At 39.9% G+C, this 17,862-nt stretch overlaps 1 protein-coding gene across 3 annotated transcripts in view; it reads left to right on the forward strand.

Moving 5' to 3' along the window:
- TSPAN12 (tetraspanin 12) overlaps positions 1-17,862 on the forward strand; it is a 48,905-nt gene that overhangs the window by 8,539 nt on the left and 22,504 nt on the right. For 2 of the 3 annotated variants that reach the window (XM_035315797.1, XM_035315795.1), the window contains exons 2-3: positions 7,357-7,439; positions 8,082-8,217. In XM_035315797.1, the coding sequence (XP_035171688.1) occupies positions 7,357-7,439; positions 8,082-8,217 (219 nt within the window). Of the gene's footprint in view, positions 1-6,912; positions 6,996-7,356; positions 7,440-8,081; positions 8,218-17,862 lie in introns of all 3 variants that reach the window. The other variant, XM_035315796.1, reaches the window with a different exon arrangement.

The following is a 17,862-nucleotide window of genomic DNA, read 5'->3' on the forward strand; positions in this document are numbered from 1 at the left end:
CTTGGGAGAGCAACCTGTTAGCAGACTGTTAGTGCTCTGCCAGTTGCCTCATTGCAAAGTGTGCAAGTTCCAGCCCATGCCAAGCACGGATCAGGTTGTTAATCACAGCTGCAGCTGTGCAAGCAAACCTGGATTCAAAGTGCAAATAAGTACATGCTTCAGCTGTTTGCAAGTGGGAAGGGACCAACACATAACCCTGTGCAGGAACCTTAGCTAAAACTAAATGTTGCCGTACCCTTAAAATAAAAGGTGCATTAGTGGGGACAAGGGGATTTTTCCTTTTTTATAGGCTGTGCTTCTTTCTGTAAACACTTGAAGGCTTTTGCCATACAGAGAAACAAGACCTCTTGTCCCCTTCTCCCCCACCCTTACACCCCTCCCTCCCCCCAAAATGGAACCGTTTGTTTGTCCAGGGATCTGAGTCATCTGTGTATGTTCAGTGATCTGAATATTGAACTTAATTGTGAAAATCCTGTGAAAACATTGCAACATGTTCTGTTCATGACCTTGTAGTGATTCCTCCCCGCCTGCTCTGGGTAAGTCACAGCTCAGGTTACTCAAATCAATTCTAACTGGAAAAAAAATCTGAAGAGTTACTTCTTTACTAAAATAAAAAGACTTATTCTGTTGAATGTTGCCGTATCTTGGAAGTAGTTTCCTTGGAGCTGAAAACCTTTTTTTGCAAAGGAAGTTGCTTTGTAGTGCCACTGCTCAACATCTTACACTGAACCCAGAGCTTGGCCTGAAGTTGTTTACCTCATCTGTTTTGCTCAAAAGAACTGTGTGTAATTTTTAATATGGAAGATAATTTTAGCCTTTTCACCAATTTAATAATATATGAAAAAAAAACAACAACCTACCTGCTGTCAAGTGAGCAGAGCAAGTTTCATGGGTAAAATGGAGGTGTTTGAATTAAAAAAGGACGACAAGGAAATAAAGTCATGCATAGCAATGTATCTTATGCCCTCAAAGACTAAAGTTTGTGTTCATTTATTAATTGAAAATGCAGATTTATTTTCCAGTTCAGGTGTAGCCTCAAATATATTAAGAGTAGGACAGTCACAATAAGGGCTTTAAGTATATACTTAAGGAATAAAATGTATTTTCCTCCATAGCTTATGTAAGAGTTTCAAAGATAATTTAAACTACACTTGGAAATGACCATTCCTAGCATTTTGAGTTAATTGTTGGAGACTTTATTTCCAGTTATCTGAGGAAAGTTTTAGTAGCTTTAAAAACTTTATGCTATAAACTAGTTGGGAAGTGCAGTATATTACCGTGTGATCTGCATATTGCACACATATAAAAAATAATTTACTACCTTTGTTTAATCAGGGCGAAAATATATTTAAAAGCGAGTATGACAGCAGACAATTTCATAAACCCTTCGGTGTCGTGTTGATAGCTATATAACATATTGTTACGGTTTAGAATGAAATCCATAGTGACTTGTGCAGCCAGCTGCAACAAATAAAAATGTTTTACTGCCTACTGGTGTATTATGTTTACAGCACAGCAGACTGGCTGTCATCAGAGAAGCTTGGATGAAAACTTTTTGATTAAATGATGTAACTGCTAATGTGGTGAAAATTATTTTGGTGGTTTTCTCATAAACTCGTGTCCTTTTGTCTGATTGCTTGATACGGCTTTCTGAGTGGTCAGGATTTTGCATCTAAATCAGTTATGAAGCAACTGCCAGTTTTTAAGGCCATCTTTTGTTCTGCCTCCAAACAAGCCAATGAAAACTGTAACGAGGACCTTGCCTCTGCCCATTCACTCCTTGAAAACAGCGTTGCAGAGAATTGTGGTGTCAGCTGGTCGTTGCTGGGAGGTTTGGGCATACACCAAGGTTTCTGGAGAGATTGTTGTCGCTCAGTCAAGGCTGAGCTGCCTTGCTGATGGCCGTGTATTTCCTGTGTTGCCAGCTCCTCCTCTGGCCTAGGTGTTACAAAGCAGTAGGTGCCTTGAGCCTCCTGGATTTCAGATGGTGCTTGGGGATGCCTGGCATTTTTACAGGATAACACCTATGCTGTGCAGCAGCACTTTGAGTCACAAGTAGGAGGCTGTAGGATTTGGGTGTGTTGTGCTCCTGTTGTGATTCCCCTGTGGTTGTGGAGCAGGCAAGCCATCAAGTCGATTGTTGGGAATGAGCTAATGTTTGATAATCTTTTTGTCTCTAAACTAAAGAACCTGATCTCCTTCTATGACAAAGTGTCGCGCTGGGTGGATGAGGGAAAGGCTGTGGATGTGGTCTACCTTGACTTCAGCAAGGCTTTTGACACCGTTTCCCACAGCATTCTCCTCAAGAAACTGGCTGCTCTTGGCTTGGACTGGCGCACGCTTCGTTGGGTTAGAAACTGGCTGGATAGCCGGGCCCAAAGAGTTGTGGTAAATGGAGTCAAATCCAGTTGGAGGCCGGTCACTAGTGGCGTTCCCCAGGGCTCAGTGCTGGGGCCGGTCCTCTTCAATATCTTCATTGATGATCTGGATGAGGGCATTGAGTGCACCCTCAGTAAGTTTGCAGATGACACCAAGTTAGGTACTTGTGTCGATCTGCTCGAGGGTAGGAAGGCTCTGCAGGAGGATCTGGAGAGGCTGGACCGATGGGCCGAGGTCAACTGTATGAAGTTCAACAAGGCCAAGTGCCGGGTCCTGCACCTGGGGTGCAATAACCCCAAGCAGAGCTACAGGCTGGGAGATGAGTGGTTGGAGAGCTGCCAGGCAGAGAAGGACCTGGGACTGATGGTTGATAGTCGGCTGAATATGAGCCAGCAGTGTGCTCAGGTGGCCAAGAAGGCCAACAGCATCCTGGCCTGTATAAGAAACAGCAGGGCCAGCAGGGCCAGGGAGGTGATCGTCCCCCTGTACTCGGCTCTGGTGAGGCCGCACCTCAAGTACTGTGTTCAGTTTTGGGCCCCTCGCTACAAGAAGGACATGGAGGTGCTCGAGCGAGTCCAGAGAAGGGCTACGAAGCTGGTGAGGGGCCTGGAGAACAAGTCTTACGAGGAGCGGCTGAGGGAGCTGGGCTTGTTCAGCCTGGAGAAGAGGAGGCTCAGGGGCGACCTTATCGCTCTCTACAGGTACCTGAAGGGAGGCTGTAGAGAGGTGGGGGTTGGCCTGTTCTCCCACGTGCCTGGTGACAGGACGAGAGGGAATGGGCTAAAGTTGCGCCAGGGGAGTTTTAGGTTGGATGTTAGGAAGAACTTCTTTACTGAAAGGGTTGTTAGACATTGGAACGGGCTGCCCAGGGAAGTGGTGGAGTCACCATCCCTGGAGGTCTTTAAAAGACGTTTAGATGTAGAGCTTAGGGATATGGTTTAGTGGGGACTGTTAGTGTTAGGTCAGAGGTTGGACTTGATGATCTTGAGGTCTCTTCCAACCTAGAAATTCTGTGATTCTGTGATTCTGCAAACATCAACCTCAGTCATTAATGCAGGGCAGTCTGTCGCAAGCGCATCTTTCATCCTGTATGGTTTTCTTGCCCAGAGGCTGATTTCTGCTGATCAGAAGGGATATAACTTTTTTTTTTTTTTCCCAGCATTACTTTTTTATGTAGCTATGAGCTACTAAGTACTTGCTGGGTTATATGCCATAAAATATGCCTTTTATAATCGGCCTATTGCTAAATTGCTTTTTTTTATATTCTCATGGTTTACTCTTCTGTATGCCTCCTTATTAAATAAGAGCTTTTTGAGTATTTTGCATGTTCTCTTCCTGAGCCACGTCTTTATGCCACCCCAATTTGACAGTGCTACAGACTTTCATCGAAGTGACTCCAATGTGTCTAAGAAGTCTGCCTTTCAGGTTATTCACATAATAATCCACTTTGCACCTTACTTTGAAGAAGGTCCAACGGTGCTTCTCATGGATGGTGTCTGTTCAGCAGAAGGGTGTTGCTCAGGAAAGTGTCTGTGTAGCAGCGTGGTAAGGTGTTGTGCTTGTATGGTTTCTGAGTGGTGCTGAGCTGTTGTGTTGATACCATGGAGGAATTGCAAGCACAGCAGAAGGCAGTAACTTCTGAAGAAGTTAATTGTGCTGAGATCATTCAGAGCACAGGATGGGTGAGGAGCTGAGCTACAGCTTGGTTCTCACTATGGTTTCGGGGGGTTATTTCTTGCATGTAATTTATATCCAAGAAGAAGCAGATGTAATTGGCTAATAGCTATTTACAGTGAATGAGAACAGACAGGGAGATCTAAATGGCTAAAAGCTTTTTGAATGAAGTGTGGGAACTTTCATATAGACCTTGTTCTCATGGATTGAAATAGCTTTCATGCAGTTAACTTATTGGCAGAGGTTATGTTTTCTGGGTGAAGAGAAATGGCCCTTGTCTTCCAGTTGCTGTTTGTGGTGAGTGAAACCAGTCATGTTCCATGATACTGCTGTGAAGCATTTCTCTAGAAGTCATGTAGCCATGTTGGTCATCGCTTTGAGATGTATCTGCCTAGACTTCCTTCTCAGTGTTGTGAGATGAGTGGAAGTCTCTTAAACATAGTTAGATTTTATACGGGGAAGTAGACATATCTAGATAGAGAAAACTCAGCTTGGGAAGACAGGGGGAAGTAAAAGTTCTCTTAGTTCATGATTTACCTTTGTAGGCAAGTCCTTTCTTCTAGCAGACTGAATGGTTCTCTCAGTGGTGGGAAACTGCTTGTTTCTTTTGGTCTCTTGGAAGTCTTTCCTGCTCCCTCTGCATTTTAGCAGCTTGCACCTTGATCTTTCTGTTTCTGAATAACTTGCAGGCTCCAAGCTCCTTGTGGTGACTGTTTTGCCTCCCACATCCAAGGAATCTACCACCCTCATTGCATTATGGGAATGTAATGCTGCACACAGAAGGCAGAAAGAAAACAAATGTGGGCTGTGAATTCCTAGCGGAGAATGGGGACTAGGTGCTCTACCAGTCTCAAGTAGAAGAAAATATTATTTAGCAAGTGAAATTCTTTTCAGGTGTAGTTTTTGTAGTAGGGATCATCTGGCTCTCATTAAAAGCTGCTGAGGAGTGTGGTTTTGAAGGACTTCCCACTACTGAACACCACTGCTATAAAACAAAGTACCAAATTTATTTCTTCTTCAAGTATCTTACTATAAATTAAACAATGGAAGTGCGAGCCAACACTTTCTGTGTATGTATCAGCAGACCTTGTGGCAAGGGTTAAAAATGTTTTCTGTTAATTTTTGACCATAACAAGGTAGGCTACATGCCTGAAGTCTTCCTTACCTCTCTTTGTGTTAGAAACATGATTTTTATTGCTTGTATAACATTTGCCTGCTGCTTTCTTCCAAGAAGATAGTTGTTGTCTAGGAGTTCAGCTAGGAGGAAATGCCTCTTGTCCTTCCTCCTGCAGCATCCTGCATTTTCAACTAATCAGAACAGAAAATGCTTTTCGCTCCTACTGTTTCACCAACCAAAATAACTCCCACAAAGCTTAAAAGACGTGGGCCCTGACATGCATGTATGCAGTAGGTTTGTCGTATGTGCAAGCTATCGTGCCTGTGTTTATAGAATCATAGAATATTCTGAGTTGGAAGGGACCCATAAGGATCGTCAAGTCCAACTCCTTGCACCGCACAGATCTACCCAAAAGTATCCTTTGGGGTGCTTGCTGCACCCCAAGCAGCCGGCGTTCTCACTCGCACCACCCAGCCCAAGGCAATGCCTGTACCTGGTGCATCAGTTTTGAAAAGTGGGATGAAGCAGTGGGGTAGCCACTGGGACTTCTCATGAAACCCTAAAGGCAGAACTGGCCTGCCGTGAACATGCTGCAGGCAAACGCAAAGTGTTGCAAGGAGCCAGTGACGACAGAAAGGAACTTCTCGTATGCATTAGTCTCGAGTCAGTTAAGGAGTTCTTTGTGATAGCTTTAAGGAAATGTGAAGGCTTGTGGGAAGCTAGCTGTTACCATTGAAGGTAACGGGAGGTAAGCACTTCACGCTGGTTTTAGAAGCAGTTAATGTAATGAGTTTCCTAGCATCCACCTATACGATGCTTAGGTCTCCATCCCTCAGCTAGGCAGTGGTGGTTCTGAGATCCTGAGCCTGTCAGGTTCATTCCCTGAACTGCAGTTTAGACTTGTGTTGATGTGAGAGGGATGTTTGTGCCTTCTGTGTCTGAATTCTCCTTTGGGTGTAATAAACCAGCTGAATTCTATGAAATGGCTTGAGAAGTAAGCAGTGGTATTGGTAACCTTAACTTTGCTCCATTTTGTAGAAAACTGAGTGGTTCCTTCCTTTCCTTTAAGGAGTTCATAGATGCATCTCTCACTCTGTTTGGAGAGCAGTACCGTGTCTGTTTGGTGCACCTGGGGGGAAATGGCAGTGCTCTTGTGAGCAGAGAGCGTGCACAAATGCAGGGATGGCTGCTGCTGTGATGCCCCTCCTCCAAGAGGCAGGGCGTACTGACTTACCTAGCTGCTCTGGAATTGTACCCAGTGGAAGATACCTAGACAAATACTGTGCAGAATGCTGTGTCCTCTAGCAGGACTTCTGCCTTCAGCATAGAGCACAAGTAGCAGTGCTGAGGAGGTGTGGTAGGTATGTTCTGACCATGTCTCTCAGGTCTGTTTGCCCAGGAACTTCTACTTGTAGATCCCAGGCGTGCTGGGGAGCATGATGGCACTGGGTGGTAAAAACTCAGCTCCACCAAGGCGGTGGCCATTCTGGGTGGGCTCTGTCTCCAGGGTTTTATTTTCTGTAGGAGCAGTACTTGTGAATGTGTAGTGGCTTTATCTCTCAAGTGCATGGCAGCTAGATATTCAACACTTGAGTGGCCCAGGCTTTATAATCGAAGTCAAAAGCAGTGAATTTTGTCATTTTGCAGTTCAGGAAACTGAGGCTTCATAGCATGACTTTACTTGAATGAGAGAATCAGATTCTTCTAAATTTAACCACAAGATTTATCTCATCTACTCTCAGTGCCATTGTATACTGTCTGTGGCTTCAGATGATTCTTCAGTGGCTATACACTTGAAGGTGGCTTCATGATCTCATATGAACAGGTGGACGTCATCTCTGAGCCCTGAAAGAGTTGCTGGTTTTAGCAGTGTAAATTCCCCCTCTTGTTTCTATGGTACCTTGTGCAGCTGTGGGACTTAGGTCAGTGTTGGCATCACTCCATGGGGTGGAAGAGAAGGTATTCCAGGCATTAATTATCTGTTCTGGAAGAGAAGATAATTGTGACTGGCTGCCTAAATACTTGGGCAACAAACCAACTCTGAGCGTATAGAAGCATGATTCTGGGGGCAGTCTGCTGTTCAGATAAATGATTACATGACAGATGTTATTAATCTTCTACTTAAACTATGAATGATCTTGCATTTTTTAAAATGTGTGATAAATAACTTTATCTTTTCTTTTTAGTTGATGTCCATCAGTGTTTTAGGTGTTTCTGCTTGGATGAGAGACTACCTGAATAATGTTCTCACTTTAACTGCAGAAACAAGGTAAAGCTTTCCTTAAACCTCGTAATCTGTGTAGGTGAATGATTGTGGTATATGTTGTTTCTTCTATATAGCAACTTTCCTAATTAGGATTTCTAGAATTAAGAAACCTTCAGATAAGGTAATTATTGTTTTGATGAAATGTGTATTTTTACAGCCCTTATTGGCATCAGTTGAAATTTGAGATAGGGGAGATACAAATTTAGTCTTGTTTTATTCCTCTTGACAGGGATCAATTTTTGGCCAATTGCCAACATGTAACCATATTATATTTCTATATAGCTTTGAATACTTTAAGTATAGTTTTTATTTAGTGCAGAGATTTAAGAATGCTGTTAGTTCTATTACTGCGGTGCTTATGAGCCCTATTTATGGAACAGGGCCTCACTGTGCTACACACTGTGCAAGGACAGGCACTTTGTCTTGCCCCAAAGAGATTTCAGACTACGCATTCACTACCTTCTGGTAACTGAATACAGCATTTGACTAAAAACACATCGAAGAGATTTCTGTGAAACTTGTAAGGTACTGGAAATAACACATCTGCTAATCTACCCTTTTCATTTTAGTGGCTATATTATGTTTTTCCACTGTGTAATTTTTGTGTGATTATGTTATTTTGATTATGGTTCTGATCGGTTTCAGGGTGGAAGAGGCTGTCATTCTGACTTACTTTCCTGTGGTCCATCCAGTCATGATTGCAGTCTGCTGTTTCCTTATCCTAGTTGGAATGTTGGGCTACTGTGGAACAGTGAAAAGAAATCTGTTGCTCCTTGTCTGGGTATGTTTCATAACCTCTAACAACAGCTAACTTCTGCTTCACTTCAACAGTGTAAGAAAAGTTTTAATCCTCTGGCGCTAGATAAATACTGATTATTTTTTATTACCATGCTGAGTTATGGTATCAGTGAGGAATTGTAATTGCTAAGCACACAGTAGGAAAAAAAATATTGCTTAGACTGCATTATGCTATGACCGAAAGACAAACAGTGTCATTTTTAAAAATCTACTTCATTTAGTAAAGGAGTTGCTGAAGAGAAAAATAACTCCAACTCTTAAGTACTAATAATTACAGGAACACAAGTCTGAGTGGTCTGAAATAAACCCTTGTGCTAGCCTTCTGACTCTTTGAGTGTTCAATAGCTGGATAACCCAGGCTTTATACTCACAATTGATTGTAGGAATAAAGCAAAATAACAGCATTTGTAGCTGATGAAAGTTGATTGAGAGCGCATTCAGAAGCTTTACATTCTTTTACCCAGATGTGGAATTTTGCACTTGCATTTAGTTGTGAGTTTAAACATAAATGTTAAGTAACCAGCTTTTTTTCCTTTGTTTGGAGGTTACATAACTGAGCCAAGAGCAGCTGAAAACCAGTAGCCACTCTTGCACAAGGCTTTATGTAAAATTTAACTACAATGAGGCTTGGCTGTAAAAGGAGTCAAATGCCTTTTAATTCATCTAGAAGTCAGGGAGTTTGAGGACAGGCAGTTCCTGTTCAAGAAACCCTTGAACAGATTTCAAAGATTTAGATTTAAAAAATATTTAGACCTTTGACAACACTAAAATCAAGGATGCCATGTACCTGCATGCTTCTAAGAAATGTAAGTGGTAGCCCTTTGCAGAGCTGGTCTTTGTCTTTTAGTGCAAGGATTAGTGGAATTCCAAGCAGTGTGTACACGTAAGCGATGGATGTGAGAGAGGTATATCAGATTTGGATACTGTTTTTGCGATGGGAGAAAGTGGACTGGTAAAATCCTTCAGCTCTTGATAATATCTTGGAGTCTTGTAAATGTAGAATTGGCTTCTTGCTGTTTCTTTTTTTTTCACTGCAATGTATGTTGTGTTCTCCCAAAGTGAGTACAGTTGTATTTTTCTAATGGTTTAAGGCTAAAGTATGTGATGCCTGGACCTCAAAAATGTTACACAAAATGACCCCCAAAAAAACAAAGTGAGAAGTTGTCTGAGATTTATGCAACCATTGCTCTTATCTAATTGGAAATACTCTAAACAATCAGGAAACTGTACTGGGGCTTTGCATTAAAGTCTTTTTCTTTCTTTTTTCTTTTTTTTTTTTTTTTCTTGAGAAAATTGGAGTAAGCTTTAGTTGAGATTTCAAATGGGAGGTCTGTATCACAAGTGTCCCTTAATCGCAAGATGGCAAATAATGCTTCTCATTTTGGATATTAAGTGTCTAGTACAATATAAAGATTATTGTTTCAAAGTTACATAATTAGGAAAAACTATCACTTAAATATGAAAGCTTTCTAATGGAATAGTCACACATTTTATATTTCTAGATCTTGCAAGTCAGTGAGAACAAGTTCTGTGACGTTACTTAATTATAAGCACTTGCATAAAACTAGAAATTTCATATAATTTCATGCTACGTAATTATCTAGTAATCTTACATATTTTGTATAGGGCCATTCATACACTTTTGTTTTATATAGATAATGAAAGTACTAAAAGATGGTAAACTTCATTAAGCTCTTATTTTTTCTGGTAAGGTTGTAAGATTATTTTCATTTTGTGTTTTATGGTGGTGATAAGTTCTAATGGGAATTAAAATTAATTAAAAGGCAAAAGCAACCACATAACGTAGGCCAATGTTATATAGTATCTGAAAAATGTTTGGTTTTTGCTATAAAACTTTCAAAAAATCATAACTAATTACAAAAAAAACAGTAAGAAAAAAGTTAAAACTGTTGTTTGCCTTCAGTCTATTTAAGCTGCATGTGAAAAGAAGTCAGTTGCGGCTTTTACGGCCATCTGGAAATAAAGTATTCGAAGTGTGTTTAGGCAGTCAAATTACACTATATCAAAACAAGACATTTCTGTCATTTACCTTGCAATATTTCATTACCGGGAGCCTTAGAATTTGCTCTTGCTAGTGAAAACTGATAAGCAAAACTAAGCTATCTTAAGTATGTTGTTGTTTTTGATTAATTGCTAATACAATCTTGTTATACTGCACAAGTATGCAGACAAAAGTCAATGCTTCATTCATCAGACTAATCAGAAAAGTGATGGATCTACAAAATGAGCTTTTGTAAAACCAGATGAACTAAAACAAAAGAACCTTCATGTAAAACATTAACAACGTCTTCAATCATGGTTTTAATCTTTTTGAAGTCCACAGCAGCCATAATGACAGCAAGCAAAGATACTTGGATCCAAATCCTGATGTTCTTGACAGCATATTAATTGCTAGTGCTAATATGGTCAATTGATTGGATTTTTGGAGAAATCTAATAAAGCATAAGAACTGTAAAATGTATATATCAGTGTGTTAGATGTTTTCCATACAATGGAATACTGTATCTGTTTTCCAAATTTTATCTTGCAATTAAATGTTTGAAACTTTTCCGGCTTCATATGGGGCATAAATATAAATTGAGCTAATGTTTACTCTGCTTTATAGTAAGAAAGTATAACACCTCAGTATTCCAAGGTGTATGCTCTGGATTGTTTGCTGGACCAGCGATTTTAAACTATAAACATTTAACTTTAATTGTTTTAGGAATATATAGTCCTGAGGGCTAGTGGTATAAATAACCAAGGTACTGTGAGTGCCATTTTTTTTTTGTTGTGCAAATGACCAACATCCTAATTTAGAAATGAATATTTCAGGTGCTGAAGATCTCAAAATTATTGTGAGATTGTCTTTCTGCATTTTGCAGTATTGACAATTCAAGTATTAGGATAAATCCTCTAAGATGGGTAGGTCTGATTATTGTTCGTATGATAAATGATTGTTTTATTCCATCATAGTATTTCATACCCCAAATATCTGCAGCTCACTTTACTAGTATTATGGAACAACCTTTAACAAATTAAAACCAAACATCAAAAAAAAAATCAAAAAAGAATACTTCTTGGTGTGTAAGGATTTATAAAAAGAAAATAGATGTAACGTTAAGTACATCTGGTCATCTTGATTTAGAACTATAACATACAGCTTATTTAAATCCCAAGTATGAAATATATATAATTAACTAAAGCTATAGAGTTAACCTTAGGGAGAGGCTGCCAGGGGGATGTTGTGTTGCATGTTGTGTGAGACTGACTTGTGGCTTTTGCTTTGTGTTCTGCTGCAGCTAGGGTCACATCTCATAAATTGTCTGGTCTCTTTCCAGCTGCCATTTCCATTGTATATCATATATGTACTACAATGACTTCACTAGAAAGCATATTCTTCACTTGTAGGCCTGTTCTGCCACTGGTGATGTGTGTCCTATTTCAGGGGAGACTACCTGAGAGGTTTCTGAAATACATGCAAAAGGGGAACAGATTATCTTCTGAGACTGTGATTTATCAAGATCACAACATGCTTGGAATGACTTTCATGAGAATTCTAGCAAAGCACTCCTGTTTTTAATGTGAGGTAAATTATAATGACAAGTTTAGTTAGAATTCAGCTTGACTCTGTTCAAAATATTTAAGAGATTAAAAGAAAAAAAGACAAGAAGCACATTTAGATGTTAGCGTAGTTTTGTTTTGTAAGTGTTCTATTTAAAGTTGATACAGTTGAGATGCCTACCAATATACAAGCATAACATGAATTCTTCAGTTGTCCCATTTTCTTCAAGTTTGATTCACTTAAAAATGAGTCTCGTGCTGTAAGTCAAATGAAATTCTTCTACTGTGTTTTCTAAAGACCTGCATTGAGAGGGTTTTTCAGAGGCACAGAAGAAATTCCTTATCTTTTGTATCGAGAAAATTGCCCTTAGAAAGGATAGCATTTCTAAAATAAGACCATATTGCCCAAGTAAGTTTTAAGTTTACAGTAACTAAAGAGAAAGCTGTTGCTGTTTATCAGGCAAATTCAGTGCATCTAGCACAGTGCGAAATCATACTAACTTAAATAATTTCAGTGGTTCCATATGTATGTTTAAAAATTTATCGAACCAAAGCGTCAAAGGTAGACGTTTTTTAATACTAACCAGAAAAATAATCTCTTCTATAGAGAAACTTTAGTTTCATACTGGAGCTTTATTTTCTTCTTTCCTGTTAACATTTACAGTAAACTTTCCTCAAGAGTTGTCTAGTTTACTGATAGGAATGCTTTACAAAACCAGAAACACTTTTGACTTAGACTCGTGTTGTCACCAGTGTGTTAACTGAACTGTAATTGTAATTCAGGGAATCTCCCTTTGCTCAGCTTGGCCAGGGAGGGCAGCTTTATTCTTATTGTTACAGCCATGGAATACAGCTGCACCCACTATTTTCATCTGTTAAGTAGTTGGTTGCTGATTCAGTGGCAGGATAGTTGGTGAGAGTGTTAGCAAAATGTGCAGTAGCACTTTGTAGGGGGGAGTTGAGGAAAGATAGGTTGCTCATGGTTGTAAGTTTGGGAATGAGATGGAGATCCTGGCTTATTTTTTAGAGAATTTGGCTGTGATGCCAGCTTGAAATGGAAGATCTGGACCCCTTTAAGTCACTGCACTGACTGTATAAACAGTCCAAGGACGACAAGCTGGAGTCCAGGTTTTGTGGTTCTTGTTACGGTTTTTCCAAAAATTATTTAACCTTTTTTAAGGAAAAAAAAAGGAAAACAAAAAGAACAACTATTCTTTTGCCTTTTGTCTTCTGAAGCTGTATCTGTTTTGGATTGTTTTTAAGGTCTGTTGTGAACATAGCCTAACTTTATTGAAAAAACAACAAAAAACAAAACATGCACATATTCTTTGAGAATAGTAACCTTAAGGGTGTGTGAATTTTATGAAGTTTTTGTTTCATTTAAACAGCAAGAGGAAACTCTGTTACTTGACCAAAAGCTCTTTATGAAAATCCCACTGGAAAATATTTTCCTGGCTGGAGTTGTATTGCAAATTCTGGCATTTATTGCTATGACTTTTCTGTAATTATAGCATTCAAATGTATCTGGCTGTGCTTTCACAAAAGGAAAAACTGTTAGGAATATTTGGTCAATAGGGCAAGTCTTCCTACTGATTTTCATCATAAAATTGTCAGAGAAATAAATAGTGTTCAGAGCTAAATATTCTTAGACCCCTGTTGGTGTGTGGTCAAACTGTTAATTCAGTTGTGGCAGAACTGGGTTAAACTGTCTGCTAAACAAGTTGAAACACAACCAGATAAATCATTAGAATTATTTACTTACCAGAAGTATCTCATCACTTGGACCAGATTGATCTCGGATGTCTTCTCCAACCTTAATGATTCTATGATTATTAAACTACTAAGCATCAAAAGGGAAGAAATAACTGACAAGCGTACTTACTGTAATCCCATGCAGTTTAGAATTAGGCAGACTGGAGTTCTTAATTTTTACATTTTGTGCCTCGTTTTTGTGTTCATCACCACCTCTTTATATAAATATGGTGTGACTGGGAGGAAAACATATTCATAAGACAGCCTGCCTTTATGAAAGATAATTTAAGTCATTTAAGAAAGATGGATTTACGTCAGTTGATAATACTGTAGTACAGTTTAGATGTGAAGCCTGTGCTAAAACCCAAGTTCAGATGGCCAGTAAGTAAGAGGCTGGACACGTGGCATGCATATTTAAAAGCTGCTTGTCTGACATTCCATTTCTAAGATAAAATACACTTAAAGTTTACCAATGCTAATTATCTCCCAGTAAATTCAGATATGAGCAACTTTCTGAAGAAAAAAAATATAGGACTATTTTTTGTTTTGTTTTATATATTTCTAATTTTCAGTCTGAAGTTGAGCTGCATGCGATGCCTTATAATGTAAAACCATCTTTTTGTCTTGAGACTGGTTAGAGGGTAAGCTTATTTCCTGTTCAGAACAGGGTTTTAAAGGTACAAATAAATGGTTAGATTTTGAGAACAGCATTGGTGATGCCACAGAATGCCACAGAATAAAGCTTGGCTTTTTCTGGAGAGGGTGTGATGTGTGGGTCTCAGAGCACAGGGAGTGGACTACGGTGGTCTTAGGGTCTGGTGCCAGCCTCCCTCTCTGCCTGCCTAGTCATGAAGTGTACTTCGGTGACCCTGTCTTCTCAACACAAACATGTGTTGCTGTGTATGTACTTACAAGACTTTTTCCGAAGCAAGTGCTTTGAAACTATACGTAATTTTCTTAGCTGGAAGAAGGAACTTAAAGACAAGAGATACAAGCTGCCTAGCTTTATGGGTTCTTGGGAGGCATTTAGAGATGAAGATTGCTGTCTGTTGGACAAACAACAAACGAGCAGATGTGTGTTTGAACAGCAAGGAGGGAAAAGTGTTAGGGTGGAGGAGCATGTCAGGCATTGAGCTGGTGGGAGTGTCCAGGTCTTCTTGTGAATGCTTGGCTTAAATCCAAATGTTTGCTGTGCTCAGGCTGATGATCACCCCTCTGCTTAGCAGCTGTCTTGTAATACAGGGGCACAGCCAGCACAGTACAGTTTGATGCAGTTACCCGGTAGCTTCAAAATAAAAACTGACCAGCAACTCCAAGGCCTTTCAGGAAGATGCCTTTGACTTAAGCAGTGTTTGACACCATAACTATGATGCTGTCAGTTAAAATGGGTTTTTCATGTACTTCTGCAACAGTGAAGAGTCTTGCTCATCCTTTTGGAGAAAGGCATAGTGCTAAGTTGAAAGATACATATCTGTTGAAAGTAGTCATTTTAAGGTCCCGCTATGTTTTCAGTTTGAAACATGCTGCCTGAACTTCTGTGTCACACATTGCTCTACATGCCATTATTTTTAGGCTCACCTGATGAGGGTTGAATATTTTGCCTTCTTTTGGGGATGTATGTCCTGAATATTGGTTTTACAGGGTGTCACTGGGTCTGGCCTCATGATTTAAAAGTTTTCATGTGAACTGTGATCCTTTTATCTTCCTTGTTCCCATTTTCCCCCATTCCCACTTATGCTGTTAATATTATTTTCTTCTTACAACTTCCTGAAAGTCATTGATGTCCAGGGCAGTCAAAAGGACTGAAATGCTCTCTGATGAATAGAGGAGGAAAGATAGTAATAATTGAAGTGGGTACCACAGAAGCTATTGGAAGAACAGGGACAGCTATGACAGCAGGTACAAGGGATTGAGGGTGCTGAGGCAAGAAAGTGGGGAGCGATACCGGGATGAGAATAAAGGGTGCATCTTCACTGAGAGGAGAAGATGGGAATCTGCTTAGATGATATGTTTTCTTGTTGCTGTAGGGCATTTTTTTTCCTGCTGTCCTTCCCAGCTCCAAGCTTATAGCTTGTTTGCCCAGCTTCTTTTCCTCCACTGAAAGGAACAGGGAACAGAAGAGTTCCAGAAAGAAGGGAAGCAAGTGAGTGAGATCCACAAAGCCAAGACAAATCTCTGTGTCTTGTCTGAAATGCAGCCCAGCCTCACCAGTGGCCTACCTTTTTTTGTCACAAAGCAAAAAAGGAGTGCACATCCTGTCATGTAAATTCATCTCTGTCCTGACTAATCTCAGTGTTTTGACTAATTAACCACAGAGGCACTCTGCTACGTGTGGTATAGATTTTGTACCTGAGAAGAGCACTTTTCACTCACAATGGTGAATCTTAGAAGTGTTTTGGGGCATGCTGAGGCAGACTTGCTGTGTGCATCAGCACTGACATGGTTTATTTTACAAGGAAAGAGGACTTTTCTTGACCAAAGAAGCATTTTTATAGTGTTTAATTTCCTTGATAGAAATGAAGAGGAGGAGAAAGTGATCAAGGGGGCTGCATTTTGAAAAATCTGTACAGAACAGGAAACTTATTTTTTCCTATAAATCCTATGAACTACAGGGAGAAGAAGGGGGAAAGGAATATTCTAAGCCCTGAGGAAATTATGGTCTAACGTCTATCTTTACCAAAGTCCTGTTCAGTACTTTACCCTGACCTTGCAGTGACCCTTATTCCTTGGAGTTCGTTGACTTGAGGTAATTGAGCCTGGGACAAATAAATCCTAATAATTGTCTGAAGTGCACATTTGCTTATTTCTAAAGTAATACCCGTTTCCTTACATAAACAAAGATTAAGCGTTAAAGTAAAATATTTAAAACAAATCTTTTCTGTCATAGAGGAATGGAGGATGTGAACCAAGTTCTTACAGTTCATAAGTGATATTGTCTATTTTTTAAAAAGGCAAGCAGGCCAGTCAAGAGAATTTGGACACATACCTTCAAAATCTAAAATGTTCATTTCCGTACATAACAAAAGCCATTTATTTTATTCAGAAAATTAGTTATAAAAGTTTTGGAAAAAGTGATCAATATTTATATAAGCCTTGGATTTCACAAAGCTCTCAGATGTGAAGACAATTTGTTTGGAATGATTAAATTGGGTGATCTGGGAAACTGAAATACAAAACATTTGATCAATTTGCTGTGGAATGTATTTATTTTGAAGGTCTGGATGGCATTCAGTAGCTGGTGTTGCAAGTTGGTGGTTTCAGCCCATTTCCTTGTTGACTCGTGACTGCATCCCTCACAAATTTTTGCATAGTCAAGCCAGTAAACCAAATTTTAGATCAGAATGACAAATGAACTGTTAATTCCTTCAGGGCAGGGCTGAAGGAGCTGGGGAAAGGGAAGGGGGAGGCAAGGAAAGTTTGCACTGCAGGAGTGGATAAGCAGAAAATTTCAGTTTTCTGTGCAGCTTGTCTGACTCCTTTTAAGGAGTGTTTGCTCCCTTTCTAAAAAGTATAGCTGGATCAATTATTAAAATAGCCTCATTAGTTGTTAAACTATGACAACATTAGAGGAAACCATAGCTTGTAACTTACTGAGGGAGGAAGGACTTTTTATTAGGTTTTTCACTGAAAGAGTCTGGTTCCTGTTGGTAATCAAGCTCTGTGGTGGTGGCCATCTGACGTTTGGTAGGGTGCAGACAGATGTCTGGATGGCTTGTGTCTCCAAAGAATAAGGCTGACACTCTCAGGCTGTTGGCCATTGGGAAGTGCTCTGCATAACCCTCTTAAAATCTTTTGGCATCTGTTTTGCATACCATGTACTGCAGTCTTTCAGAGGTTCCTGTAAGGCTCCATTCTGCAGCTGCTTGCCTTTGGAATCTCCCTCAGTCCCTGCCCTTCTCTGTCAGATCTTTCTGGCCTCTCTTGCCATTTGCACCACATTGCCCAAGAAGGTGAGAGCATCAGATGGCAAGTCTGAGGAGGCTGGACTTGCTGAGCAGTAATGTTTTGTTTGCTCTGACATGAGAGTTGCGGTTTTTCTTGAGACTGGAAAAAGTGTGTTATCTTCTGGGAGAAAAGAAAAACACTTGGGAGGAGAGAGCTAAAGCTTGAAAATAGATGTTTATTAAATGAAATGCAAAGCACGTGAGTGATGATTCATTAACAAGTGTAACTGATTCTTCAAAAACTGAAGGATTTCTAGAGTCTTGTAGACCAGATTTGCCAGCAGCTGGAACATCCCCCATGCTCTCATTTTTTCTTCACCATATTGCGATTTCTGACTCCAGTCATCAGCCTTTGTCTACTTTTGTCA

The sequence above is a fragment of the Oxyura jamaicensis genome, chromosome 1, assembly GCF_011077185.1.
Source record: "Oxyura jamaicensis isolate SHBP4307 breed ruddy duck chromosome 1, BPBGC_Ojam_1.0, whole genome shotgun sequence".
In the NCBI taxonomy this organism is placed as follows: Eukaryota; Metazoa; Chordata; class Aves; order Anseriformes; family Anatidae; genus Oxyura; species Oxyura jamaicensis.